This window comes from Larimichthys crocea, chromosome II (assembly GCF_000972845.2).
Source record: "Larimichthys crocea isolate SSNF chromosome II, L_crocea_2.0, whole genome shotgun sequence".
In the NCBI taxonomy this organism is placed as follows: domain Eukaryota; kingdom Metazoa; phylum Chordata; class Actinopteri; family Sciaenidae; genus Larimichthys; species Larimichthys crocea.
The window spans coordinates 1,888,294-1,914,742 of record NC_040012.1 but is presented as its reverse complement, the minus strand read 5'-3'; the positions used below and the strand labels follow the sequence as shown (position 1 = coordinate 1,914,742).

General features: G+C 47.6%; 3 protein-coding genes across 7 annotated transcripts; 2 read left to right on the top strand and 1 right to left on the bottom strand.

The window, feature by feature from the left end:
- The first annotated feature begins 91 nt into the window (after positions 1 to 91).
- On the top strand, positions 92 to 9,488 carry LOC104937752 (armadillo repeat-containing protein 1). Of its 5 annotated transcripts, none has more exons than XM_019279299.2 (8): positions 92 to 623; positions 1,680 to 1,751; positions 4,549 to 4,752; positions 4,835 to 4,926; positions 5,037 to 5,226; positions 5,439 to 5,555; positions 6,961 to 7,035; positions 7,356 to 9,488. In XM_019279299.2, the coding sequence occupies exons 3-8, from the start codon at positions 4,591 to 4,593 to the stop codon at positions 7,545 to 7,547; spliced, it is 828 nt and encodes a 275-aa protein (XP_019134844.1). In that variant the 5' UTR covers positions 92 to 623; positions 1,680 to 1,751; positions 4,549 to 4,590; the 3' UTR covers positions 7,548 to 9,488. The 5 variants fall into 5 exon arrangements, 3 of the variants coding, with proteins under 3 accessions (XP_019134844.1, XP_019134842.1, XP_010752362.2); XM_019279297.2 differs by having other exon boundaries at positions 92 to 633; XR_002043159.2 differs by lacking the exons at positions 92 to 623; positions 1,680 to 1,751 and adding an exon at positions 2,924 to 3,064 and having other exon boundaries at positions 7,356 to 7,650; positions 7,853 to 9,488.
- A 1,869-nt stretch (positions 9,489 to 11,357) lies between these two features.
- cyp7b1 (cytochrome P450, family 7, subfamily B, polypeptide 1) lies at positions 11,358 to 17,207 on the top strand. The gene is made up of 6 exons (XM_027289713.1): positions 11,358 to 11,512; positions 13,136 to 13,272; positions 13,556 to 14,167; positions 15,087 to 15,293; positions 15,370 to 15,548; positions 16,025 to 17,207. The coding sequence occupies exons 1-6, from the start codon at positions 11,442 to 11,444 to the stop codon at positions 16,316 to 16,318; spliced, it is 1,500 nt and encodes a 499-aa protein (XP_027145514.1). The 5' UTR covers positions 11,358 to 11,441; the 3' UTR covers positions 16,319 to 17,207.
- A 3,843-nt stretch (positions 17,208 to 21,050) lies between these two features.
- si:ch1073-184j22.1 (erythroferrone) lies at positions 21,051 to 26,112 on the bottom strand. Its single transcript, XM_019279288.2, has 8 exons — positions 25,607 to 26,112; positions 25,042 to 25,158; positions 24,699 to 24,813; positions 23,105 to 23,232; positions 22,898 to 23,009; positions 22,679 to 22,760; positions 21,892 to 21,970; positions 21,051 to 21,795 (listed from the first exon to the last, which is right to left on the bottom strand). Exons 1-8 carry the CDS (start codon positions 25,796 to 25,798, stop codon positions 21,697 to 21,699), a joined length of 924 nt encoding a protein of 307 aa, XP_019134833.1. The 5' UTR covers positions 25,799 to 26,112; the 3' UTR covers positions 21,051 to 21,696.
- Between the last annotated feature and the right edge of the window lie 337 nt (positions 26,113 to 26,449).

Below are 26,449 nucleotides of genomic sequence, written 5' to 3'. Positions count from 1 at the left end.
TGACTCCCTCTAGTGGATGTTGTGGAGTATTGTGTTGTCTTTGCTCCAAAGGTTTTTGTACAGAGTTTTGGTGTTTCCTGTCACTGTGGGCTGCAGAGCACAGTAGTACACAGCAGAGTCAGACAGCTGAAGCTTCTGGATCTCCAGAGGAACTGATCTTGAGGTGGAATTCAGTGTGGATGAAAATCTCCTCGTCTTCTGTTTTCCCCTGGCCAAACTTAAAGCGGCTCAGTATGAATTTGAATCTCTTCTTCTCAGCTGCATCTCTTCTTCTTGAGGACACTAAAGAAAGCTCCCCTGTCTCCTCAGATCCTGATGAACTTCTACTGCTGAGTTTAGCAGAGATCCTCTGATCATCTGAAGTGTGCCGTGGACTCCTGATTGGTCGATGTCTCTACCTTTGTTTGATTTTCAAACTGAAGACTACCAGGATCCGCAATGTCACGGTCGGGTGAAGCTGAGAGACCCAGACGTGAATCACCGAGACGCCTCTGTGATTCTGATGAACGTGACCACGTCTGACTCTGGAACATACGAGTGTCAGATTGTACAGAACCAGATGAGACGCAGGAAGAGCGAAGGAGCTGAACTCATCAATGTCATCCACCTGAAGGTCGACCCAGGTGAGTTCAGGTGAGGAAGTCTAACTGAGACTGTTCTGTCACCTGTTTGTGCTCTGCAGGCGTCAAAGCTGGCCGCACCGAGAAGGGAGGATGCACTGAAGAGGGAGGACACAGTGGTGAAGTGAACAGAGGTCGTCGTTTATCGTCAGTGTTTTTGTTTCACTCGTTTTTGTTGCTTTTGTTGTTTTTGTGATCTATAGAAAGTGTAAAGAGAAGAATTCAAACTAACGACCTGCTGATGGAGCTCCACTTAGTAACATTGTAACCTGTGTCACAGTCCATACCTGGGCTGTGTTCCAATCGTGTTCATGAAGGTTCCTCACTGAGTGAAATGACCTGAAGTTTAACATAGCTGCCGTGATGAGATTCATATTTTTTGGACCAAGCAGCTACAGGTTTATGCTGTCATGCCATCAGAGGTCTTCAACCAGGGGTCCACTCTCTCTAGGGGTCCGAGGTACTCCAGGGGGTCTGCCAATTTTTGTCATAATAATTAACAATTTTCATCAAAATAATGGGTAATAACCCATATATGGATATAAATATGTTGATATGTATATATGTTATTATAGACCAAATGTGAAACATTTAAAATATGAAAACTATAAACTGTGTAAATAAATGTAGAGTGTGTCTGACAGACATTATTACTGACTCTGCAGCAGCACAGAGACTTAAAGTCAGTCAAAGGCAGCTTGAGGTTGCCGAGCAACCAGGTTCAGCTGCAGGTCAGAGCAGTTAACTGCAGCTGTGCTCTGTCTGTGTGTGAGTGACTGCTGAGAGACACAGAAAATCTCTAAATGAAGCCCCTCCAACTAGTGGACACTAATGCCAAACGGTAGGTGGTATCAAAAAGCCCAAATGACCGTGAGCATCCTCATCTTGTCGACCATGTGAATGCTGAATTTCAGTGTGTGAAGTTAAAAAATGTGACCTGCACTGTGCTCCATCACATTTCATTACACATTCCTATACAGTGTAAAATGTTATTTGTACCTGTTTGTGTCTGTTTGTAACATTGAAGTACACATTTCTTTTTTTATTTGTCCTCTTTAGAAAACCTTCAACACAGGAAGTCCACCAGTGTACAGACATGAAGTGATCTCTGGTAGATGAACACAGAATAATGTGAGGACACAGAAACATAGTTTAACTCTGAAGCACACACCAACAACATGAAGCTGCAGACACAAAAACACACTGACACCATCTGACACCATGAACTGAAATCAGTCAAATGAATGTCACAGGATTCTGCATTTACTGCAGTGTCCAGCAGAGGTCAGCAAAACATTTAGAACATCACACACACACACACACACACAGACACACACAGGCAGACACACACACACAGACAGACAGACACACAGGCAGACACACACACACACACACAGACACGCACACACACACACACACAGGCAGACACACACACACAGACACACACACACACACAGGCAGACACACGCACACACACAGACAGACAGACAGACACACACACACACAGACACACACACACGCACACACACAGACACACACACAGACACAGACAGACAGACACACACACGCACAGACACAGACAGACAGACAGACAGGCAGACACACACACACACACACAGAGGTGGAGTTATCACTGTGTGATTCATTAAACTCAGAGAAAATGAAGACTCATTTATAATAATTAGAATAATAATAAACATCAACAGCTACAGGGCGTGGGACCTTTAACTCTTAGAACAAGGCCGCTCATTGGTCCACAGCATCAGGTGGCCGCTAACCAACCAATCACAGCCCTGAATGTTAGTACGTCACCGCCCTGGTTGTCAGCAGGAAGACTGCAGATGGTTTCCTGTCACAAACGGATTAATTATTATTTTATTATAATTATTATTTTATTATAATTCATATTATTGTTTGTTATTAATGATCTGTGTTGATCTGAAGACTGTCCCGCCTCCAACTTCCGTCTTAACGTCAGGTGTCACCGGAGGGGAGATAACCGGACAGCTAGCCGCTCCCGTTAGCTCGGTGCCCGCTGCTCGGTGCCCGCCCTGCGCGGTGCCCGGTGCCCGCGCTTACTGCTCGGTGCCCGGTGCTCGGTGCCCGCTGCCCGCTGCTCGGTGTCCACTGCTCGGTGCCCGCTGCCCGCTCTCGGTGCTCGTGCCCGGTGCTCGGTGCCCGCTGCCGCTGCTCGGTGCTCATGCTCGGGCTCGGTGCCCGGTGCTCGGTGCCCGCTGCCCCGCTGCTCGGTGCTCGGTGCTCGCTGGTCGATGCTCGGTTTGCGGCTCAACACAAGCTGGTCTGAGCCCGCACAACCCTGTGACAGCCGGTCTGCAGGCTGACCGCAGCTCCTCCCGTTACCTGTTCACCGTGTCCGGCTGCCGGCAGGAGCACACAAGCACGCGCCCTGTGCACGCGACTGAACACCTGAAATCACAGGAAAGGTTTGTTGTCTGTTAGTTTTCGTTTCTCTGTAACTAGTTTGTTGTCTTCTGTAACTGTAGTTTGCTGTACTGGTAGTTTTGTTTGTCTGTGTTTTGCTGTCTGTAGACTGTAGTTTTGCTGTCTGTAGTTTTGTTGTCTGTAGTTTGTTGTCTGTAGACTGTAGTTTGTGTCTTTAGACTGCAGTTTTGTTTGTCTGGACTGTAGTTTGCTGTCTGTAGTGTTGTTGTCTGTATGTTGCTGTCTGTAGACTGTAGTTTGTGCTGTCTGTGTTTGTTTGTCTGTAGTGTTGGTTGTCTGTAGACTGTAGTTTGCTGTCTGTAGTTTGCTGTCTGTAGACTGTAGTTTTGCTGTGGTAGTTTTGCTGTCGAGCGCAGTTTTGTTGTCTGTAGAGTGTAGTTGCTGTCGGTAGTTTGTTGTCTGTGTTGTCTGTAGTGTTGTTGTCTGTAGTTTTGTTGTGCTGTTAGACTGTGTAGTTTGCTGTCTGTAGTTTGTTGTCTGTAGCTGTGTTTGCTGTCTGTAGTTTGCCTGTCTGTAGACTGAGTTTGGTTGTTTTGTCTGTAGACTGTAGTTTGCTGTCTGTAGTTTTGCTGTCTGTAGACTGTTTTTGTTTGTTGCTTTGTTGTCTTAGTTTTGCTGTAGTTCTGTGCTGTAGTTTGTTGTCTGTAGTTTTGCTGTCTGTAGACTGTAAGTTTGTTGTTGTCTTAGTTTGGCGGTCTGTGTTTGTGCTGTCTGTGACTGTAGTTGTTTGTTGTCTGTTAGTTTGTTGGAGTCTGTAGTTTGCTGTCTGTAGACTGTCAGTTTGTTCTGTTGTAGACTGTAGTTTGTTCTGTAGTTTGTTGTCTGTAGACTGTAAGTTGGCTTCTGTAGTTTTGCTGTGCTGTAGACTGCAGGTTTAGTTTTTTGTCCCTGTGTAGTTTGTTGTCTGTAGACTGTAGTTTGCTGTCTGTAGTTTGCTGTCTGTAGACTGTAGTTTGTTGTTTGTAGTTTGCTGTCTGTAGACTGCAGTTTGTTGTCTGTAGACTGTAGTTTGCTGTCTGTAGTTTGTTGTCTGTAGTTTGCTGTCTGTAGTTTGTTGTTTGTTGTCTGTAGACTGTAGTTTGTTGTCTGTAGTTTGCTGTCTGTAGACTGTAGTTTGCTGTCTGTAGTTTGCTGTCTGTAGACTGTAGTTTGTTGTCTGTAGTTTGCTGTCTGTAGTTTGTTGTCTGTAGACTGCAGTTTGTTGTCTGTAGACTAGTTTGTTGTCTGTAGTTTGCTGTCTGTAGTTTGCTGTCTGTAGTTTGTTGTCTGTAGTTTGCTGTTTGTAGACTGTAGTTTGTTGTCTGTAGTTTGTTGTCTGTAGTTTTTTGTCTGTAGTTTGTATCATCAGTCTGACACGTTGGCTCTGTGATGTCACTTCCTTCGTATCTTCTTTTCGTCTGCTGGTGTTTTATTGTGAAATCTGACCTGTCTGTGACTTCCTGTCATCTCAAACATGGTTTGACAGGAACAGGAAGTGACTGTGTTGTATGGGTGAGTGCCGTCGGCCATGACAGCCGAGCCGGACGCTCTGGCCGTGGTCAACCAGCTGAGGGACCTGGCCGCCGACCCCATGAACCGCAGGGCCATCGTCCAGGACCAGGGCTGCCTGCCGGGCCTCATCCTGTTCCTGGACCACCCTAACCCTCAGGTGGTGTACTCCGCCCTCCTGGTGAGTCACTGACAGACAAACACACGCACTCATCATTCGCCCTGCTGTCACGAGGCTAACTCTGATTGGTTGTTGCTCCCAGGCGATCCGTTACCTGGCAGAATGTCGACCCAACCGGGAGAAGCTGAAGGGGGAGCTGGGGATGATGCTGAGCCTCCAGAACGTCGTGCAGAAGTGAGTCAGAGCGACGGGATCGGTCCGTAAACGATCCAAGAGTACGATGAGTTAACGAGCTCGTTTACGTCAGTGATCTCTGAGCTGGTTCGTCTCGACGTGTCGTGCAGGTCCACCACCCCCGGAGAGACCAAGCTGCTGGCGTCTGAGATCTACGAGCTCCTGCAGGCGTCCGGCAGCAGCGAGGCCGAGCCGGCCGAGGAGGCGGTCAGCAGCCGGCGTAAAGCTCAGTTCTTCCTGGGCTCGAGCAACAAGAGAGCCAAGACCGTCATCCTCCACATCGACGGCCTGGACGACTCGGTGAGCACCAACAGAGGTTCATCATCTGAGAGCACGACAACGTTTGATTCAGCACAGACTGAAGTTTACCTCTGTGACACACCTCAGACACAAACGAGACTAACGTGTTACCTCGTCCTCCTGATCCTGCTCCTCTTCCTCCTTTTCCTTCTCCTCTTCCTCCTTCTTCTCCTCCTCCTCCTCCTCCTCTTCGTCCTCCTCGTCCCTGTCAGAGTCGGAGGAGTCTGTGTGAGGAGGCTCTGTTGAAGATCAGAGGAGTGATCAGCTTCACCTTCCAGATGACCGTGAAGAGATGCATCGTCCGGATCCGCTCAGACCTGAAGGCTGAGGTGAGATGTCCACACCTGTCCACACCTGTCCACACCTGTTTACACCTGTCCACACCTGTTTACACCTGTCCACACCTGTTCACACCTGTTCACAACTGTCCACACCTGTCCACATCTGTTCACACCTGTCCACACCTGTCCACACCTGTCCACACCTGTCCGCATCTGTTCACACCTGTTCACACCTGTCCACACCTGTTCACACCTGTCCACATCTGTCCACATCTGTTCACACCTGTTCACACCTGTCCACACCTGTCCACAGCTGTTCACACCTGTTTACACCTGTCCACACCTGTCCACACCTGTCCACATCTGTCCACATCTGTCCACACCTGTCCACACACAGAACATGTGCCGGAGCAGTGGGAGTCATTTCAGAATCACAATCAGAAAAACTTTATTTAAGTTTGATTTTACACACACGAGGAATTTGTTTTGGTGTTGTCGGTGCCTGACAGACGTTCTGTAAATATAAACTATTAAAAATATAACACAGTATGTTTTTCAGAATAAAACTGAGCAGCTGGCTGTGATGATAGTACCAGTCAGATGTTCACAGTAGTGGGGTACTTTAAATCTGCAAGTATAAGTATTACACCAGCTTGTAGAGGCAGAGGTGGAGAGTGAAAGAGTGTCCGGGGGGCTCAGGGCCTCAAAACTGTTCTTGTGGTGTGAGGTTCTGGTTCTGGTTCTGATGGACCTCAGCCTCCTGCCAGAGGGGAGTGTCTCAAAGAGTTTGTGACCGAGGTGGGAGGGATCAGCCACAATCTTTGCTGCACGCCTCAGAGTCCTGGAGAGACGGAAGCTTGCAGCCAATCACCTTCTCTGCAGACCCCATGACACGCTGCAGTCTGCCCGTGTCCTTGGCGTGGCAGCAACAGATGGTGATGGAGGAGGTGAGGATGGACTCAGTGATGGAGGAGGTGAGGATGGACTCAGTGATGCAGGAGGTGAGGATGGACTCAGTGATGCAGGAGGTGAGGATGGACTCAGTGATGCAGGAGGTGAGGATGGACTCAGTGATGCAGGAGGTGAGGATGGGCTTTCTTGGTGAGGATGCTGTTCAGCTTCCACTCGAGGTCACAGAGGCTGAGATCCTCCTGAAGTCCACACAGCGCCGGTCCTGGCCACATTTGGCAACACCCCGCTCCCGCTCCGCTAACTTAATGAGCGGTATCGAAAATTCGCGAGTTTTTTTCCGTTTTCGGGTGGTCGTGCGCCCCCCACGGAGAATGCGCCCTGGGCGGCCGCCCACATTGCCCATAGCTAAGACCGGCCCTGGGTCCACAACAAGTCTTTAGAGCGCTGAGCTCTACGCTTCTGAAAGTTCTCATCATAAATGTATTTATTGATCAGCTGATGGATGAATTCATGCTGTGAATATTCGATTTTCTGTTTTCAGGCGCTGGCGTCAGCGATCGCATCCACGCAGGTGATGAAGGCTCAACAGGTGGTGAAAGGAGAGGACGGAGACGAGGTCAGTGTCCACCTGTGAATCACAGAGAGGACAGAGGAGAGAGGACAGATAGGACAGAGAAGAGAGGACAGATAGGACAGAGAGGATAGAGGACAAATAGCACAGAGGAGAGAGAGGACAGAGGGGAGAGGACAGATAGGACAGAGGAGAGAGGACAGAGGGGACAGAGGAGAGAGGACAGAGAGGACAGATTTTGCAGTAATCCTCTTGAACTTGAGCGTTCACACCAGCAGGGGGCAGCAGAGTGAAGCTGAGTTCAGGTCCAGACTTGGTTCTTTGGTCCTGAATGGGTCACATCATCTGTAACATGTCGTCTCCAGATTTTGATCCCGTTGGCGGAGGACGGTTCGGTGGACGTGGAGCAGAACGTGGACCTTCCTGAGTACCTGCCGGAGGACGAGAGTCCGTCTCAGGAGCCCGACAAGGCGGTGACCCAGGTGGGAACGGGCCAGGAGGGGACCAATTGGCTTGGTGCTGCCACCAACTTCCTGTCCCGCTCATTTTACTGGTGACCCTGCGGCCCCGCCCCCCCTCTCCGTTAAACCTCCCGCCTCCTCTCAGAACCAGAACCAGAACCAGCTGCCAAACCTCAGCGCAGAGCCGTTGACAGAGACAGTGAGTGTAAAAACACGCACGCTGCCGGCGCCGACGGGCCAGACTGGACTGAACTGTGACGACGTCCTCGCTGTAAACGGGTCCAAACCAAAATGTCTTAACGGACCGGAACCAACACCAACGAGTTAGAGAGACGAGGGCGGGACGCCGCTCTCTTCTTCTGTAGTATTTATTTGACTTCCTGTTTGACGTGTTTTTGCAGGACGAGCTGTCAGCCGTGCCTTCAGAGGGCCGCGAGCCAACGTTTGAGACCCCAGGAATGATGACAAATACCCAGCATGCATCACTGACAACATGTTTACTGAAAGCATACACCTGTGACCACGCCCACCTGTCAATCAAAGCGTCCACGCTCTCAATCCTGCATAACTTTAAGCCTTAATATAACCTGGACAAACATTATTTCTGCTGTCAAGCTTTAACGTGGGGACTTATGGACACTCAGGTGTGTGTGTGCGTGCGTGTGTGTGTGTGTGTGTGTGTGTGTGTGTGTGTGTGTGGCTGGTTCAGTGTTTGTCATCATTTCTGACTCGACACGTGTCGGCTGCACACTTCCTGTAAACTTTTGCTTTGCTGTGATGTTGGTGAGAGGACAGAAGACAGGTCTGAGGACAGAGGACAGGTCAGAGACGGACACGTTACTGAAGGACTCTTACTCGTCAGAGGTCAGTGTCTTCATGTTTGCTGACGGAGCGGCTGCTGCCTTCATGGAGACGTGTTACTCTTTGTTTTCATTCCCCTCGTCGTCGTGACGACAGTCTGAACATTTTGCACATTGAGTTTGTTGTTTGCAGAGTAGAAATGTTTGAATCATGTGACAGTATTTATCATTTATCTTCATCCTCTGAGGTCAAACCACCTTTAACGACGTCGTCCTCACTGAGTCCCAGAGCTCGTAGCTCCGCCCACGCCATACACTGTCCAATCACATTGTGAGAAGCCAGACGTTCTCATGACACTGGAATCTAAAAGCAGATTTAAACACGTGATGTGACGTGTTGCTGCCACCAACTGTCCGTTCATGAACGCACCGCGAAGTAACGAGCCGTGAACAAAGTTAACGTAACGACAGCTTTAAACCTAAACTTTACTGAGCACATGATCAGGTGACATCATCAGTAGTTACATCATCACTCTGTCCTCTGTTGGAGGTTGTAATTAACACGATGTTGACGATGTTTCTTACACATGGGGAGGAAGTGTCCAGCTGTCGTTACATCGTTAAAGACCGTTACATCGTTAAAGGCCGTTACATCGTTAAAGGCAGTTACATCGTTAAAGGCAGTTACATCGTTAAAGGCTGTTACATCGTTAAAGGCCGTTACATCGTTAAAGGTCGTTACATCGTTAAAGGCAGTTACATCGTTAAAGGCTGTTACATCGTTAAAGGCTGTTACATCGTTAAAGGCCGTTACATCGTTAAAGGTCGTTACATCGTTAAAGGTCGTTACATCGTTAAAGGTCGTTACATCGTTAAAAGCTGTTACATCGTTAAAGGCAGTTACATCGTTAAAGGCTGTTACATCGTTAAAAGCTGTTACATCGTTAAAAGCTGTTACATCGTTAAAGGCTGTTACATCGTTAAAGGTTGTTACATCGTTAAAGGCCGTTACATCGTTAAAGGTCGTTACTCAGCTTCATATTCATGGTGAACTTTGACCTGCATGAACTGAATCCTTCTTTGACTCAGGTTTGATTCATTCACACATTTCTGGTTTTATTTATTATGAAAGCCGTCAGCACGGACCAGCACCAGTGTTCTTCATCATGACCTGCTGTACAAACTGTGTGATGATTCCTCAAAGTTTGTTCACACAATAAAAACCGTCATGAACGTTTCAAGTGTCACTGTGAGTTCATCACCATGTTATCGAACATGTTCGAACTTTCATTCAGGTTTATTCATAAATCTGTAAATCAAACAGGTCAGACCGACTCTTCAGAATACTTACAGAAAAAAGAACAGCAGAACCCGGATCACGTGGTTCACAGTGGGTTAGTGCATCACGGTGGATCATGGTGGATCACGGTGGATCATGGTGGATCACGGTGATCACGTGAACATGGTGATCACTGTGGATCACAGTGATCACTGTGGATCACAGTGATCACTGTGATCACAGTGGATCACATGGATCACCGTGGATCATGTGGATCACGGTGGATTACAGTGATCACGGTGGATCATGTGGATCACCGTGGATCATGGTGGATCACAGTGGACGAGAGTAGAAGCTAGAAGAAGCTGATCTGTTCAGACCAGCTCGTCCTGTCTGTTTCTGTCAGGATGTGATCTCTCCATGATCACAGTGATCATGTGGATCATGGTGGATCACGGTGGATCATGGTGGATCATGGTGGATCATGGTTGATCACGGTGGATCATGGTGGATCACGGTGGATCACGGTGGATCATGTGGATCACGGTGGATCATGTGGATCACGTGGATCATGGTGGATCACAGTGATCATGGTGGATCACAGTGATCACGGTGGATCATGGTGGATCATGGTGGATCACGGTGGACGAGAGTAGAAGCTAGAAGAAGCTGATCTGTTCAGACCAGCTCGTCCTGTCTGGTTCTGTTTCTGTCAGGATGTGATCTCTCCATGCCAGACCTCAGGAGACCAACAACCCATCCGAACAAAGCACAGGATGACACACACACACACACACACACTCACTGGGAAAAGCCTGATCCCTGCAGACCTGATGGGTCGAGTGTGTACGGAGTGTGTTACCCTGTGTTACTGTGCTCGTCAGTGGACCATCAGAACCGGATTGCTTCATACAAACGTGTGTGCTGGTTCTGTCCGTAGTAAATAAACCCACGGTGTCCTGTGGTACCAGGCTCTGACTGCTGTGTGGGCTGAATGAGGCTCTTTGAGCAGCGAGCGTCTGCTGGGACTCCTGAGCGGGTCAGACGTTGAACGGAGGTTTTTGTTCTGGACTGAAAGGCGAGCGGGTCGTTTTCTCCGGGCTGGACAAAGAGTCGAGCTGAGGAGAGAAAAGCTGCTGTTGTCTGACGCCTGAATGCAGCATGTCACTCCGAGGTTACTGCAGTTCATTCAGACGACGCTGAAGAAAACCAGGAGGCAGTGAACACAACATTTCACTTCACAGCCCGACCCTGTTTCTGCAGAAGTCAACGCTGACTCAACGTCCGAACCCAAACCATCGTCTAACCGACTCTGCTGGTTCCTGGAGTTCTCACACAAAGAACACGTGTTCAGAAACAGAGTGAACATGAATCACTGCATTCCTCAAACTGATACATGAGACAGGACACGTCCCCGCAGACTGTCCAAAACCTGGACGTAGTCTCCGTGACGTCCCCGCAGACTGTCTAAAACCTGGACGTGACGTCCCCGCAGACTGTCTAAAACCTGGACGTAGTCTCTGTGACGTCCCCGCAGACTGTCTAAAACCTGGACATAGTCTCTGTGACGTCCCCACAGACTGTCTAAAACCTGGACGTAGTCTCTGAGACTGCACAGAAAGACTTTTTGCCTTCACTTGCCTTGTTGAGCTCTCTGCCTTCACAATAAAAGCCTGCACACTGGGCGGATCAGTGTGTGTTTGATAACATTGATGAAACATGTTCAGCGTGTCCATGTTGAGTCTTTTATTGGACAGTGTGTCTGTGAGACTCATTCAGACCGGCTCAGTGTCTTCACGTCAGTTCTTTAAACGCAGCAGGTCAGTTTTATTTTGAAGGTGCTAACCGGAAGGGGCTGTACAGTGGCTGGTGTTCGCAGCTGGACCCCGCCACCGTCTCACACACACCAACATGTCCCCGCTGCTGCTGCTCCTGCTCGGCCTCCTCTCCCTGATCGTCTGCGTCCTCCGCGGCCGGCACAGGTCAGTCCACTTTGACTCGGTTTGACTCGGGTTGGTTCGGGTTGGCTCGGTTTATGACACTTTAGTCCTGTTTGTGTTGTAATGAGTCTGTGTGATGATTTTCTTGTTTGAAGTGTTCAGGTGTGTTACTCGAGTAAAAGTACCAGAAGTAATCCGTTACTTTTGTCTGTCCGCTTATTTCTCTGAGCAGTGAAAACCTCGTATCTGTAATTTCCCAGCTTGGGATAAACAAAGTATCTTCATTAGATGATCCACAGCAGGACACAGAACACATGTATTCATGTACAAATATTCAAAGTACTTTTACTATTTTAAATACTTCAAATATTTCAAATATAACAAATAATTAAAATACTAAAATAAAAATTTAAAATACAGTTCAAGTCTCCATGAAGTCAGACATGATGTCTCAGAGTCTGTCCAACACTGACACAAAGTGTCCTCAGGGTTTTCAGGTGGTGCTGATGATGTCATCATGTACTAATTTAACATCCAATGAAATTATTTCTTTCTTCTGACACCGGACCGGACCGGACCAGGTCCAACAGGGAATAACGTGACAGTACCGAGGTGACTTACAGACTTCATGATGGAAACATTGATCAGTAGTGAAGCGCTAACTGTGGTTCAGAGGTTCTGTCGCTGTGTTCACTGTTAGACTGGACACTGCCGGTTCAGAGGTTCTGGCAGCAGTTTAATTAACTGTCAGAGAGTTGATGCAGAGCAGCTTCAGGTTCTGACCCGCTGTGCTCGGTCAGTTTGTGTGTGATGAGTTTGGGGGATTTTCAGAACCTCCTGTCGGGTTTTTCCACTCCTGACGACTTCCAGCTGTTCCTCACAGCGTCACTCAAACATCCAGTTTGCTTTCTGCTCTTTGTTCTCACACTCCTCTTCACACGGTTCTGTTCTGGCTCACGGTGTCCTTTCACAATAAAAGCTGTAAAAGCTTCTGAAGATCCAAGACGCCTGTTGGTACAAACACTCAGTTCGTACTTTAAGGCTGGGGTGAGTGTTCAGGAAATCCCCAGCTGTAATGTGTGTCAACATGAGTGTGTGTTTTGTGAGAAGTGGGTCAGCAGCAGGACTTCCTGTCTGTCCTCAGAGGACATCACGTCTCAGGAGGAGTCCACATTCTTTGTGTTTGGCTGCAGCGATGAGACAGAATCAGACGCTGTGAGACATGCCGAGTCTCGTTTGTTAGAGAGTAACACAGTTACGACACACAGTCTGATCCCAGGTCAGTGCTCAGGCGGTCTCGGGTTTCAGTCGACCTGAACAGAACAAGAACAGGAGTGTCGGTGTCAGCGAGAAGAAAAACGTCAGATTCTAAAGTCATGAATACAAAGAGCTCGTCACAGGGAGCAGCAGCAAAGATACTGTGAATAAAATCTGACACACTGAGACGTCAGGTCGGACTTCGAATCAGGATGATTCATGATTTGAAATGAATCGATGATCGATCAAAGAAATGTATTCAAAGGCCCGTCCCTACTCAGGTGTGGACAGGTAGTTTGTCCAGAGTGAGTCACAGACACACGCCCCGTCCAAAGTCCACCATGTGATTCATAACACCGGTGTGCTGACACAGAAGGTTTGAACGTTATTAACAAACTTTCTCTCCAGACGAGAAGACGAGCCGCCGCTCATCAAAGGTTGGATCCCCTTCATCGGGAAGGCTCTGGAGTTCGGCAGAGATGCTCATACGTTCCTCAAAGAACACAGGAACAAGTTTGGAGACATCTTCACAGTCCACATCGCAGGTTTGTCCCTCAGCTCCTGACCATGAGAGACAGGCGATCGTCCTGAGGACAGACAGGACATGAAGTCCAAACATCCACCAATGAGCAGGTCAGCGTTAGGTCAGCGTTAGATTAAGGTTAGGTCAGTGTTAGATTAAGGTTAGGTCAGCGTTAGGTCAGCGTTAGATTAAGGTTAGGTCAGCGTTAGGTCAGGATTAACCACAGCTCCAGATTTACCGTCTCCACTTTATTTAAGGTTGTGGACACGTCTCATGTCCTCACTCAGGTGTCCTCTGTCCTGCAGGTAAATACATGACCTTCATCATGGACCCCTTCATGTATCCAAACATCATCAAACATGGCCGCCAGCTGGACTTCCACCAGTTTTCTGACAAGGTGGCGCCCTCAACCTTCGGCTACCCGCCCCTTGTGAACAGGAAGTTACCTGGCCTGCACACTGAGATGTTCCGCACCTTCCAGTTACTGCAGGGAGACAACCTGGGGCCCCTGACAGAGAGCACGATGGGTAACCTCATGCTGGTGTTTCGTCAGGACCACATCGGTGAGACGCAGAGCGCAGAGAAAGGCTGGCTGAGCGGCAGCATGTACGAGTTCTGTAACTCGGTCATGTTCGAGGCCACCTTCCTCACCATCTACGGCAAGCCGGCGTCCGCCAGCCGCCACAGCGAGATGGGCGGGCTGAGGGCGGACTTCCTCAGGTTTGACAACATGTTCCCACTGCTCATCGCTCAGGTCCCCATCAGGCTGCTGAGACAGACCAAGGCAAGCCGCGACAAGATGATCAACTACTTCCTGCCACACAGGATGTCGTGTTGGTCGAACACCTCGCAGTTCATCAGGAGGCGATTGGAGCTGTTGGACCAGTACGATAGTCTGAGGGACGTCGATAAAGCAGGTGAGTCCAGAGACCTCCAGGATTTCACATGTAATGATTACCACTGTCAGAACGTTAACGGTAACTCCTCTTCTTCAGAGAAAGAATCACGGTCAGGTTTCAGTGAAGGGACGAAACAAAGATCGTCCCTTGATTGACTTCATTTATACAACCTGTCACGGCAGCGCTTCGTTCATACAGACTCGGCTCGGCTCAGTGCACCATGTAGATGCAGGTCTGTGAGGGTTCTCAGTCATCGAGGTCATCGTCCCCTTGAGAAGGAGTCAACCAAGTCCATTTAATTCAGAGATGGAGGTAGATGGAGAGGTGACACTTCCTCTCCTGGGTGCTGCCAAGGTGCTAACTAACCTACATGCTCACAGTCCTCCAGCAAACAGGCGTCTGTGTGAAATACAACAACACGGTATACAGACCTTAAAATGTCCAGACCAGCCGGCTACCTCAGGTCTCCTCCGGTTCACTTCAGAGGTGGTCTGATCTCTGTCTGTGGGTCATGACCTCAAGGGTCCACGATGATCAAGACCTACAGCTGAGCCTGTTCTCAGACACTTACATAATCTCCTCCTGATGTTTGGAAAGACGTATTGTGCAACTTCACCGCAGAGTGGTGGTTCTGGTCTGGGTCCTTTGGTTTACAGAGTTACTGCTAAATCTCCCAAACGAGCAGCCTGATCATTTCTGTTTGATATTTAGGATTTAAATCTGGATGATTACTCTCTGAGCCACAGCAGCCAATGAGAGGGACGAGTCATTGTCCCCGGAGCAACTGATGGTTGCCAAAGTGAGTTGCTGCACTGTGTGTCCATCTGCTTCCTCTTGAGACCATGTGAGCTGGATGATTTGCTCCGTCTGGCCTGACGCTCCCGGTGCTCCCCGTGGACAGAGTCCAGAGTTTGTGAATCTTTGTTGTGACTTTCAGCTCATCACTTTGCCATCCTCTGGGCGTCTGTGGCCAACACTGTCCCTGTCTCCTTCTGGGCCATGTACTACCTGGTGAGTAACCCTGAGGCTCTGGAAGCCATTCGCCAGGAGATCCTGGACGTCCTGAAGCTCAGCGGCGTCGACTTCAGCAGCACCAAAGACGTGACGCTCGACAAAGACCAGCTGGACAAGCTTATTTATCTGGGTACGTCCTCTGCACGGACATTAATGTATTCATGACACGACTGACGCTCGATAAATAAGCAGATCTTTGTCCTCAGAGAGCGCCATCAACGAGAGCCTCCGCCTGTCCTCCGCCTCCATAAACATCCGAGTTGCTCAGGAGGACTTCAGTCTGCGGCTGGACAGCGAGCGCTCGGTGGCCGTCAGGAAAGGAGACATCATCGCTCTCTACCCTCAGAGTCTGCACATGGACCCCGAGATCTACGAGGAACCACAGGTACGACCGGATCAGCTGCCGACCAATCAGTGGTCAGCGTCACCTCTTTGTCTCGTTACCTTAAACTTTAATTAATGAACTCGAAGTTTCATTTAACGGATTGAAATATGATTAATATAAACTAGAAAAACTAGAAGTAATGAAATTAATCCAGTAACTGATTTATCAACAGTATGGAGATTTAAAAGTTAACTGCAGATAGTAACTAACCCATCAGCACCTTTAATATTTTATATTTTTAAAGACCTTTGAATGATTGTTCTTTCCAGATGTTTAAATCTAGTTTTTATACTCTGATGGTCTCCATGCATCATAATCTGTCTTTACTTTTCACAACAGTGAACAGTTTGAACCTTATTGAAGAATCTGATGTCAGAGATCAGAATAAACTTTATTAAAGATCTCGTCCATCTTAAACTCTGAGACAAATCTTCAGGACTAATCAGACGTCTTCGTTGTTGTTTCTTCACCGGCAGACGTTCAGGTTCGACCGCTTCATCCAGGACGGCCGAGAGAAGACAGACTTCTACAAGGACGGGCAGAAGCTGAAGTATTACCTGATGCCGTTCGGCTCCGGCTCCACCATGTGTCCCGGACGCTACTTTGCCATCAATGAGATCAAACAGTTCCTGTGTCTCCTGCTACTGTACTTCGACCTGCAGCTGGAGGACGGCGCGACCAAAACCACCGCGGACTCTAGCCGAGCCGGACTGGGCATCCTGCAGCCCACCACCGACGTGCGCTTCCGCTACAGACTGCGTACCGTCTAACTCGGACGCTCCGTTAATAAAGTGTCTCCACGTAAACATCCCGTCACAATATTTTCAGGATGTCTGACATAAGAATGTGAAAGACGTCCCTCGACCTTTACTGTAAGAATAAATCCTGAGCAGCATCAAAAAGTTTGTAGGATAAATCGGCTTCATGTAGCTCAATGTTTGGAAGCAACAATGTGAACTCCTTTATTTGCTGCACATCCTGAATCTCCGTAGACAGAAGTCCTCATACTTCTTTACCTGCTGTGGATAAACGTGTGAAGGGAAGGAAGTCTTCCTGTTTGCTTGCGTCCAACATTTCATTTGTGTCGAAGTCTTTGTATGTGGAGCCGTCACAGTGCCAGCACTGATCCAAACACGAGCTCTACACTGAACATCACGTTTCATTCGTTTCACTTTTTTAATCTTCTGTTTCGTGTTTCTTGAGTTTGCACTTGATGAAAGGAACCGTCCGACTTTTCAGGATCCTCCTGTTTAGTGTTTCAGGTTAGCCTAGCTTAGCACAAAGACTGCAAGCAGGGGGAAACTGGTAGCCGAGTTCTCCCAGCTCCAACTGTTCCAAAGCATTCGTTAGCACCAGTGTTAAAACATCATTAGCTTTACACAAGGACGTGCAGTTAGCTTCAACCAGCTAACGAAACATTTCTGAAGTCATCGTGGATCCGAAAAGAGAAAAACTTCAGCCCCGCGTTAGCTCCGTGAAGGCTAACGAGAGGATTCCTAAAATGTGGGACGGGTCCTTCAGTTTACTCATTCAGCCAATCAGAGGGCAGGTGTGAAATATGTTAATAGTCCTTTTTAAAGATGTGTATTTGTCTTTAAAATCTAGTTGTAATTGATCTTCTCTGTCAGCACTGTGAAAAATAAACGCTTTTATATTAAACGTGACGTCGTCCACAGGATGTCCAACAGTCAACGTGAAGACGTGAAGACGTGAAGACGTGATGAGTTTCTGTGGACGGTTAAAGTGTGTTTGTGGTTATAGGACAGATATCCATTTAACAACAATAACCATAATCATTTAATTAGATTTAGATTAGATTAGACTTTATTTATCCCACAACGGGGAAATTCACTTGTTACAGCAGCAGAAAGTGTGATGTACACGACAGGAACACAACAACAGACAATCCACAGACAAGTGTACAGACGTTCAGAACAGGTACCAAGGTAGAACATTTCAAAGTAGTGGAATGATATAAATAATATTGCACATGTGATCGGAAAGGAAATATAAATACAGATTTTAAACTACGACATGATCAGGTGACCATAATATAAATAATATTACAAAAGTAAGTGACCATGGTATAAATAATAACCGCATGAAATAAAGTAGAAAAGACTTTCAATGGGACATGAGCAGGAGACTACAACAATCAGGTGGAGCAGGTGGAGCAGGTGACCTGCTGAACCTCCTTACACTGTCTGCTGCTGATGGAGCTGCTCAGAGACCCACAGTGTCATGTAGAGGTGGAGAGGTGTGGTCCATGATGGATGTCAGCTGAGCTAACGTCCTCCTCTCCTCCACCTCCTCTCCTCCACCTCCGCTCCTCATCTGTTAAACATGAACCACAGTGAGAGTCATCAGGCTGACGAGCACAGACACACCGATCATTGTGCAACAGCCAAAGTTTTTCATGTGAGGGAGGCGAGATGTTCAGTGACTCATCGCTCAAATATGCAGCATCAGATTTTATTATTTATTTATTACACAACAGTCAGAATGAAGTGACGGCCTGAAGTCTTCAAACACTGAAACATCATTAGAGGAACACTAACCATTACTCAGCAGCACTGATTCATCAGAAGGAAGCGAAGATAATATTCAGTGTTTGTAATGTTTAGTGGAGCTGCTAGTCTGATGATGATGATGAAGATGATGATGATGAAGAAGAACATGAAGTGTGTTATTACAGTGGACATGCTGCCACCTGTTGGTGAACTTTAGTATTACACTAAGACAAAAACATGAACAGGGCGTGCTTGGTGATGTCATCAATATTCTGTCCAATCAGAGTTAACGATGTAGACGTAAGGTGATCAAACCAAAGGTACCATCTGTGGTTAGATATTCCACACAGCTCCAAAAATGGACGAAATGATCTTTTCAGAATCTTCAGAAATAATTTGATGCTCCTTTATTTTGTAATTAAACTCGTGTCATCATCATCATTATTAACGAGTCAAAGTCTGTGACTCTGAAGAAGTTTACAGTTCATGACTCAGCTAATCTCCATGGATGAAAAACTGTTGTCAGAGGTCACAAACATGTTTTAAGACAAAGTGCTGGAGAGCTGAGCCGGCAATGAATCTGGATCTAAATCCTCATAAAGCACCTGTGCGGATCTCAGGACAGCAGCTGACAAAGGAGTGGAAGGAAGTGACTGATATCAGGTATTTATTATGATCAATGGTTCCACCCCGAATCCTCCACTCTGTATCTGTATCTGTATCTGTATCTGTATCTGTATCTGTATCTGTATCTGCTCCTGAAGGCTGAACCATCAGTGTATGAATGAGATCTGTAGAGCTGTGAGTGGTCAGAAGATTAGAAAGGTGATATATAACAATTACAAAGAGTGTGATACCAAACATTAGGTTGAGGGTGGAGCTTTGTGTGGATTTGCGTTATGTGACAGATATGCAGAGACCTTCCTCTAATCTGGAAGCATGCAGTCTCTGAGAGCAGCTCCCTCAAACTTACTTTCACGTTCAGTCTGTGAGAAGCTTCAGCAGCTGCTCCAACTGTTCGTCTTCCCAGTGTTCCCTCCTGGTTGTCCTGTCTCAGCTGTCCTGTCTCAGCTGTCCTGTCTCAGCTGTCCTGTCTCAGCGGCGGTTTTGGTCTGAAGGTGAATCTTAACGTCTGTCTCTCTCTGTGTGTCTCCGTCAGTGACGTACAATAAAAACTTGTTTCCTGGTTTGTGACAGGTGGGTCACCTGTGGGGGCGGAGCTTCGTTTGACCTTTTGGACGTTGGACTTATTTTTAAGTTTTTCTACCTGTGATGGAAACAAAGTCCAGACCATAGTTACCTATTCGTGAGCATGATTCAGTATCTTTCCTGGAGCCACTGAAACATTTCATTGTGTGACGGTTCAACTTTTGACCCGTTTGTGGTTCTGACACTGGATTCTTGTTTGTCCTGCAACTTCTAACTGCTCACAAACCACAAACTGCTCATCAGATGTGTCAGCTGACACCATTTTGAGAATTTTTAAATACAACCATGATACGTTGAACATCGACTGTGCACCAGAAACAGGCGGTTGGGACAGATGGGTCACGGACATGAGGCCACAGTGTTAGGGTCTGAACTTTGCTGCTTTACGTCAACAGAGTCCATCACCATTCTAGCACCAAATGAACAACACAATCCTACAGAACAATATAAGACAAAGCTGGAAGCAAACTCAGATATCACAGAGAACATCTCACAGAGAGGAGTGGAAGATTGTTGCATTGGTGCAGGTTTTGGGTTGTTCTGGAGTTTCCTCTCCTGAGGTTACACGAGGTCCCGTGTGGGCCTTGAGGTCCCGTGTGGGCATCGAGGTCCTCAGCAGTATTAGTTGTTTGGCTTTGGTTGGGAACAGTAGGTGCCAGTCTATCTCAACACTGTGGTGTCCAGGGTCACAGAGACCTGTTGCTGCCTTCATAGACATAATAGATAGCTTGTTGTTGACGTCTCTTTACAGTCAGCTGTGTCTCCAGACTAGAACATGCTGACAGAACCTCTAACATGGTCAAACATTCTCTGTCTGGTTCTGGGCGTGTAGTATTTGTGGTGTTGTCTGTAGAGGTTTAAAGTCGATCCACCAGGATGTTCAACAGACTCAGACACTTGATGAACTTTGAGAGTCTCTAATTCTCCTTGGCCAAGCCTCAATAAATATAAATATAAATATATATATAAATATATAAATATATAGTCTGATTCCTGTTATCACAGACGCTGTGAGACAATCACAGGAAGATGTTTCATGTGTCGATAACTCTGTGTCACCTAAACACACCCGACACATGCTGTTCATGTCTTATTCACATTCCCTGTAAATCTACACTGTTATTTCTACATGTTCATACACATGAACATCACAGTCACTTCACATCGTGCTGCTGTTTGAACCAAACTTTATTTCATGAGTATGAGTGTAAACAGTTTTACTGTGTGTGTGTGTGTGTGTGTGTGTGTGTGTGTGTGTGTGTTATCATGGCCTGCAGCCAAGCATAAGGCGCCACTTCATGAGTATGATGATCTCACCTCGTCCCACCTCCAAACACTGTGTGCATTCAGGACGTGTCTGTGTGAGCTTCATGTTTAAAGACCACATCAGACAGGAAGTAGAGCTCATCAGACAGGAAGTAGAGCTCATCAGACAGGAAGTAGAGCTCAGTGCAGGATGACATCATCAACACGTTGTGTGGTTTATCAGGAAATGACAAACTCTGAAACACCTTGAAGAACACCTGAAGACACTGAAGACACTTTGTGTCAGTGATGGACAGAGGACAGATGGACAGAGGACAGATGGACAGAGGCCAGATGGACAGACACTGGAGGACAGAGGACAGAGGACAGAGGACAGACACTGGAGGACAGAGGACAGATGGACAGAGGACAGAGGGACAGAGGACTTTAAGTCTGTCTGCATTTTATCTCAGCTAACAGTTTCCCTCTGTTCCCAGTCTTTGTGCTAAGCTAGGCTAAACACATCCAGCAGTTGAACTCATGATGAACGAAGTTTTATTATTAGAAGTATTTACAACTTGTTTATGACATTCAGAGAATAAATATTAATATTAAAGTCACTGTAATGAGCAGGCTGATGATTCACTAAAGAAATGTTTGAAATAAAAAGTCAGATCCATAAAAATCATCATCGGCTCCCACAGATCAGTCGAGTTCAGGTTCTTCATTGGACTGCAGTTCCTCTGACGTCCACTAGGTGACGTCCAGGCTCCGTCCACACAGGGCAGCTTCGCCTACGATGTAAGCTGGAGGTCTGACGGGAAAAAGACGAATGATGGACACGAGGACGATCGACTGTGACCTTCAGTAATTCACCTGCAACCTGGACCACCTGTCCAGGTGGACTGTGCATATTAATGAGCTCCTGTCTTTGATCTCAGGTGACATCATGACCTGTTCTGAATATTAAATGATGTAAAGTCGTCTCTGTCAAAATGGCGGACAATGTTAAAGTCTAACGTGACCTCCTCCGGCTCCTTGTAGTCCAGATGACCTGTGACACCTGCCTGACTGATCCAGATCACGTCGGTACCAGATGGAGAGGGAGTCCGGTTCAGCCTGTATCTGTTCAGGTGGTGATGTACAGGTGCTGCTCTGAGGTCAGGCGATGATGGGGTCGAGGTTCAGACTCCCAGCAGGATCCCAGAGAAGAGAGAGTCCTGCAGGACGCTGATGGCCGACCCGGTGGCGTTGTCCACGAACACAGACACGTACTCTCCGGCCTGCACACGACAAACCCGTCAGAATAAAATGCACTGAGTTCATGAGTGATGTTAACGAGTCGACCACAGACTGCAGCAGCCTGTGAGGTCACGTACCTGTAGATAAAGAGTTCCCGTCAATAAGATGCTGAATGTTCCTCCAGCTGCTGCCACGCCCATCACTGACTCTACAGAGCTAACACACACACACACACAGGTGTACAGACAGGTGTACACACAGGTGTACACACAGGTGTACAGACAGGTGTACACACAGGTGTACACACAGGTGTACACACAGGTGTACGGACAGGTGTACACACAGGTGTACACACAGGTGTACGGACAGGTGTACAGACAGGTGTACACACAGGTGTACAGACAGGTACAGACATGTGTACACACAGGTGTACAGACATGTGTACACAGGTGTACAGACAGGTGTACATACAGGTGTACAGACAGGTGTACACACAGGTGTACAGACATGTGTACAGACATGTGTACAGACAGGTGTACAGACATGTGTACACACAGGTGTACAGACATGTGTACAGACATGTGTACACACAGGTGTATAGACATGTGTACAGACATGTGTACACACAGGTGTATAGACATGTGTACAGACATGTGTACAGACATGTGTACACACATGTGTACACACAGGTGTACAGACATGTGTACAGACATGTGTACACACAGGTGTACAGACATGTTTAGACAGGTTTACACACAGGTGTACAGACATGTGTACACACAGGTGTATAGACATGTGTATAGAAAGGTGTATAGACAGGTGTACAGACATGTATAGACAGGTGCACACACAGGTGTACAGACATGTATAGACAGGTGTACACACAGGTGTACACACAGGTGTACAGACAGGTGAAGTACTCACAGGTTGCTCTGACACAGTGACTCAATGCAGATCGCTGCTCTCACACTGTCTCTGATCCGGACCTGAGTTCTGTCACCAGACTCTGTGACACACACACACACACACACACACACACACACAGTTACCCAGAATTCAAAGTGACACCTATATAACCATTGACCTGACAGAGCACTCACTGTGTGTGTGTGTGTGTGTGTGTGTGTGTGTGTGTGTTCTCACCTATCAGGAGGCTGGCAGTCAGCTGGTAGAAGCCGGAGACGGGCGCTGTGTATCGGCCAGTGCTGCTGTTGAACCTCTGACCTCTCTGAAGGCTCTGCTCTGAGTCTGAGGGCTGCAGGGGTCAAAGGTCAAACACATGTTAGCTCACCTGTGTGTGTGTGCGTGTGTGTGTGTGTGAGTGTGTGTGTGTGTGTGTGTGAGTCTCACCTGGCTGAATGGCTGCAGCTCCAGCAGGCTGCGTCGAGGGACGCCGACAGCCTGCGAGAGGCGACTGAGGAAGGAGGTGGAGACACGAGGAGGACGATCACACAGAAAACAGACTCCTGCTGCCATGTCTGTGGAGGAAGAGGAGGAGAAGGAGGAAGAGGAGGAGGAGGAAGAGGAGGAGGAGGAGGAGGAAGAGGAAGAGGAAGAGGAGGAGGAAGAGGAGGAAGAGGAAGAGGAGGAGGAAGAGGAAGAGGAGGAGGAGGAGGAAGAGGAGGAGGAGGAGGAGGAGGAGAGGTTTCTTTCTGGATGATGTCCTGTGGTAAAGCCATGTTTGTTGGCAAGCCTCTACAGAAAGACGAATTTGCTGTGAATTCTGGGTAAATTATCACATGGACCTGCTGACTCAAATGAGACAGTGTGAGGCGGTGACATGTTAGTCACGTAAAGTCGGTTTACGAGACGACATAATAAAATTAATATCATCTCATTAGTTTCATCGTTTAGTCAGACGTTCAATCTATAGACGTTCAATCTTTCAGACGTTCAATCTTTCAGACGTTCAATCGTTCAAACGTTCAGACGTTCAATCTTTCAGACGTTCAATCTTTCAGACGTTCAATCGTTCAATCGTTCAATCGTTCAATCGTTCAGACGTTCAATCTTTCAGACGTTCAATCGTTCAATCGTTCAGATGTTCAATCGTTCAATCGTTCAGATGTTCAATCGTTCAGACGTTCAATCGTTCAGACGTTCAATCGTTCAGACGTTCAATCGTTCAGATGTTCAATCGTTCAATCGTTCAGATGTTCAATCTTTCAGACGTTCAATCTTTCAGACGTTCAATCTTTCAGACGTTTAATCTTTCAGACGTTTAATCTTTCAGACGCTGAGAATCAGCCTGATGGAGAAAAACAAGCATGAACGAACAAACATGCAGAAAGTAACAAAGACACACCATCAGTCAGCAGGAATGTCAGGAATCCTGCTGCTGAGCCAAGTCACATCCACACTCCACAAAATTACCCCTATTAAGGACTCAGACAGGCTGCCTCCACACACAGCGACCACGCTGTGTTTATGTAACCCACATCCAGAATCCACCGAGCCAAAGTGAAAAACTGTGAAACTGAAACAAACAGGCCAGTGTCTGAATCCTGAGTCATGTCACTAATTGTAGAAACTCGCCACTGAACATGTCGTTGGCTGTTTCATCATTTTTTCCGTCTTCACTGAAAACAAACAGAACCAGTCCTGATGACTGTCCTCTTGTTCTCCATCCGAGCTTCAGTTTCATCTCAGAACCAGCCGACCTTCTCGCTTACAGCTCGTCATCCTGCGGCGCCGCTTCGTGGTCGAATTAGCAACAGTTAATGTGCAACCCCTGGTTAGACTTTAAAATAAATCTCACTGACAACATCTGAGTTTAAAATGGTAAAGAGGTCAGTGGTGACCTCCCCGCTCTTCAGACGGCGTCATGCAGGATGCAGATCCAGATGTCAGGACAGATGCAGGGTGTAGTTAGCCTAGCTTAGCACAAAGACAGGAAGCAGATGGAAACTGTTAGCCTAGCTCAGTGCGTTCAGAGCGCTCTCACCTCTCAGTTTTATCTGCAGCTCCTGGATCAGCTCCTGTTGTTGGGGCAGGAGCGGGGCGGGGGGGCCTGGAGGCCCCTGAGGTCCTGGAGGTCCTGGAGGTCCTGGAAGACCATGCTGCAAAGAGCCACAAACATTCAGAGATGCTACCTGTGACATGTTTCTGTTTATTATTAGTTCTATGTCTGTTTCTAGACAGGGGGTGGACAAAATAACAGAAACACCATCAGTATACTCTGTGGTGTTCCTGCTGGTTGTATTCTAATGTATCTTCAGGTGGATTTATGGTCTTTGTTATTGGACACAAGATGTTCAGATCAAGTTCAGCTCTGAGGTCTGCCTGACCTTCGAGGTCCTCCTGGACCCTTTGGTTCTTCGGTTGTCCCCTTTGTTGGAGTTTCTTCTGAAGATCAACCAGGAGCTGAGAGGAGACACTCTGGACAGATCAGAGGACAGCGGCTCCTGGAGGAAAAGGGTTAATATGTCAACCTGCAGGTAACCATGGCAACGGCACTGATGTGTCAGCTGACTGGCACTTTAACTTCTACGCGTTGGTCTTTGAGTTTCCATCATCGAATCTGAGGCAGTAAATGGATGAGTGTCAGTACGATTCTTTTCATGACTCGATTAAACTCAAAGATAGAAAACATTAAAGCAGTCGGATCAGAGGAAAAGATTTGCTGATTCACATTTTTGCTGGTGGAGCTGAAACATAAATAAATGAGTGGACAGATATATTGATGATGGATTAATCGCTCAGACTGATTCTTTGAAAGTAATCGTTAGCTGCAGCTCTGGTCGTTGATGATATTCTCGTGTACCTGCTGATCCTCAGACTTCATGACGTGTGCAGGAGAACAAACCCAGTTAGAACATTAAACAAACGTTGGCGGGTTCAGGTGAGTCTTACCAGGATCTCCGTGCTCACGGCCTCGTCCTCCTCCAGGATCTCCTGACTCTCCTCACTCTCCACCTCTTCGACGCTCGCCGCCTCCATCACCACCACCATCATCATCATCATCAGTCCCAGGAGCAGAGGGAGCAGCAGCAGCCCTCCTGCCCCACCAGGAGAGCTCCTTCTCTGGGATGACCTGGCCAGCATGCTGGGTGGGTGTGGTGGAGGTGGAACCAGTGGACGAAGGCGTTCAGGTCTGCGTCTGTGGACTTAAGACGTTCCCATGATGCACCTCTGTAGGTCTGCTCCTGAACTTTAAGGCTCTGATCTGTCCATCTCGCCGTCTTCCTCTTTGCTTTCAGTCTTTCCGTCGTCAGCGAGTCTCAGCACAGAAATACAAACACTGAGCGAGGAAACTTTCTCTCTGTGGGTGGTTCACTGCCTCCTCCTCTTTTTCCACCTCCTCCTCCTCTCTTGTCTTTCAGCACTGAGTCCTTCCTCCTCCGTTGTTCTTCTTCTCTGATCCTCTCTCTGCTCTGCTCAGTCTGTCTCTTTATCTCCCTCCCTCCTCCCTGACTCCACCTCCTCCCCCTCCACCTCCTCCTCCACCTCCTCCTCCACCTCCTCCTCCTCCTCTCTATCTGTCTGTGGATCTGAAGCTGTCACCTCCGTCTGTCTGCAGTCTTTTTCTTAATGTCTCCTCAGCGTCTGTCTGTCTCTCTGTTTTATCTCTCCTGCCATCGTTTGTCTTTCTTTACCTCCAGACTTTGTTTTTCTCCTTCTTTCCATCCTCCTCCTCCTCATTCTGCTCTCCAGGGTCCTAATGCAGCCGCTCTACAGATTTACATACATGCAGCA

Excerpts from the sequence above, each read along its gene's own strand:
- LOC104937752 (XM_019279299.2), top strand. The coding sequence starts at position 4,591 with ATGACAGCCGAGCCGGACGCTCTGGCCGTGGTCAACCAGCTGAGGGAC. Across the intron at positions 4,753-4,834 it reads TGGTGTACTCCGCCCTCCTG|GCGATCCGTTACCTGGCAGA; the intron begins GTGAGTCACTGA and ends TGTTGCTCCCAG. Across the intron at positions 7,036-7,355 it reads AAGGAGAGGACGGAGACGAG|ATTTTGATCCCGTTGGCGGA; the intron begins GTCAGTGTCCAC and ends TGTCGTCTCCAG.
- cyp7b1 (XM_027289713.1), top strand. The coding sequence starts at position 11,442 with ATGTCCCCGCTGCTGCTGCTCCTGCTCGGCCTCCTCTCCCTGATCGTC. Across the intron at positions 14,168-15,086 it reads GAGGGACGTCGATAAAGCAG|CTCATCACTTTGCCATCCTC; the intron begins GTGAGTCCAGAG and ends TGTGACTTTCAG. Across the intron at positions 15,294-15,369 it reads GGACAAGCTTATTTATCTGG|AGAGCGCCATCAACGAGAGC; the intron begins GTACGTCCTCTG and ends CTTTGTCCTCAG.
- si:ch1073-184j22.1 (XM_019279288.2), bottom strand. The coding sequence starts at position 25,798 with ATGCTGGCCAGGTCATCCCAGAGAAGGAGCTCTCCTGGTGGGGCAGGA. Across the intron at positions 23,233-24,698 it reads GCTGCAGATAAAACTGAGAG|ACATGGCAGCAGGAGTCTGT; the intron begins GTGAGAGCGCTC and ends CTTCCTCCACAG. Across the intron at positions 21,971-22,678 it reads TCACTGTGTCAGAGCAACCT|CTCTGTAGAGTCAGTGATGG; the intron begins GTGAGTACTTCA and ends TGTGTGTGTTAG.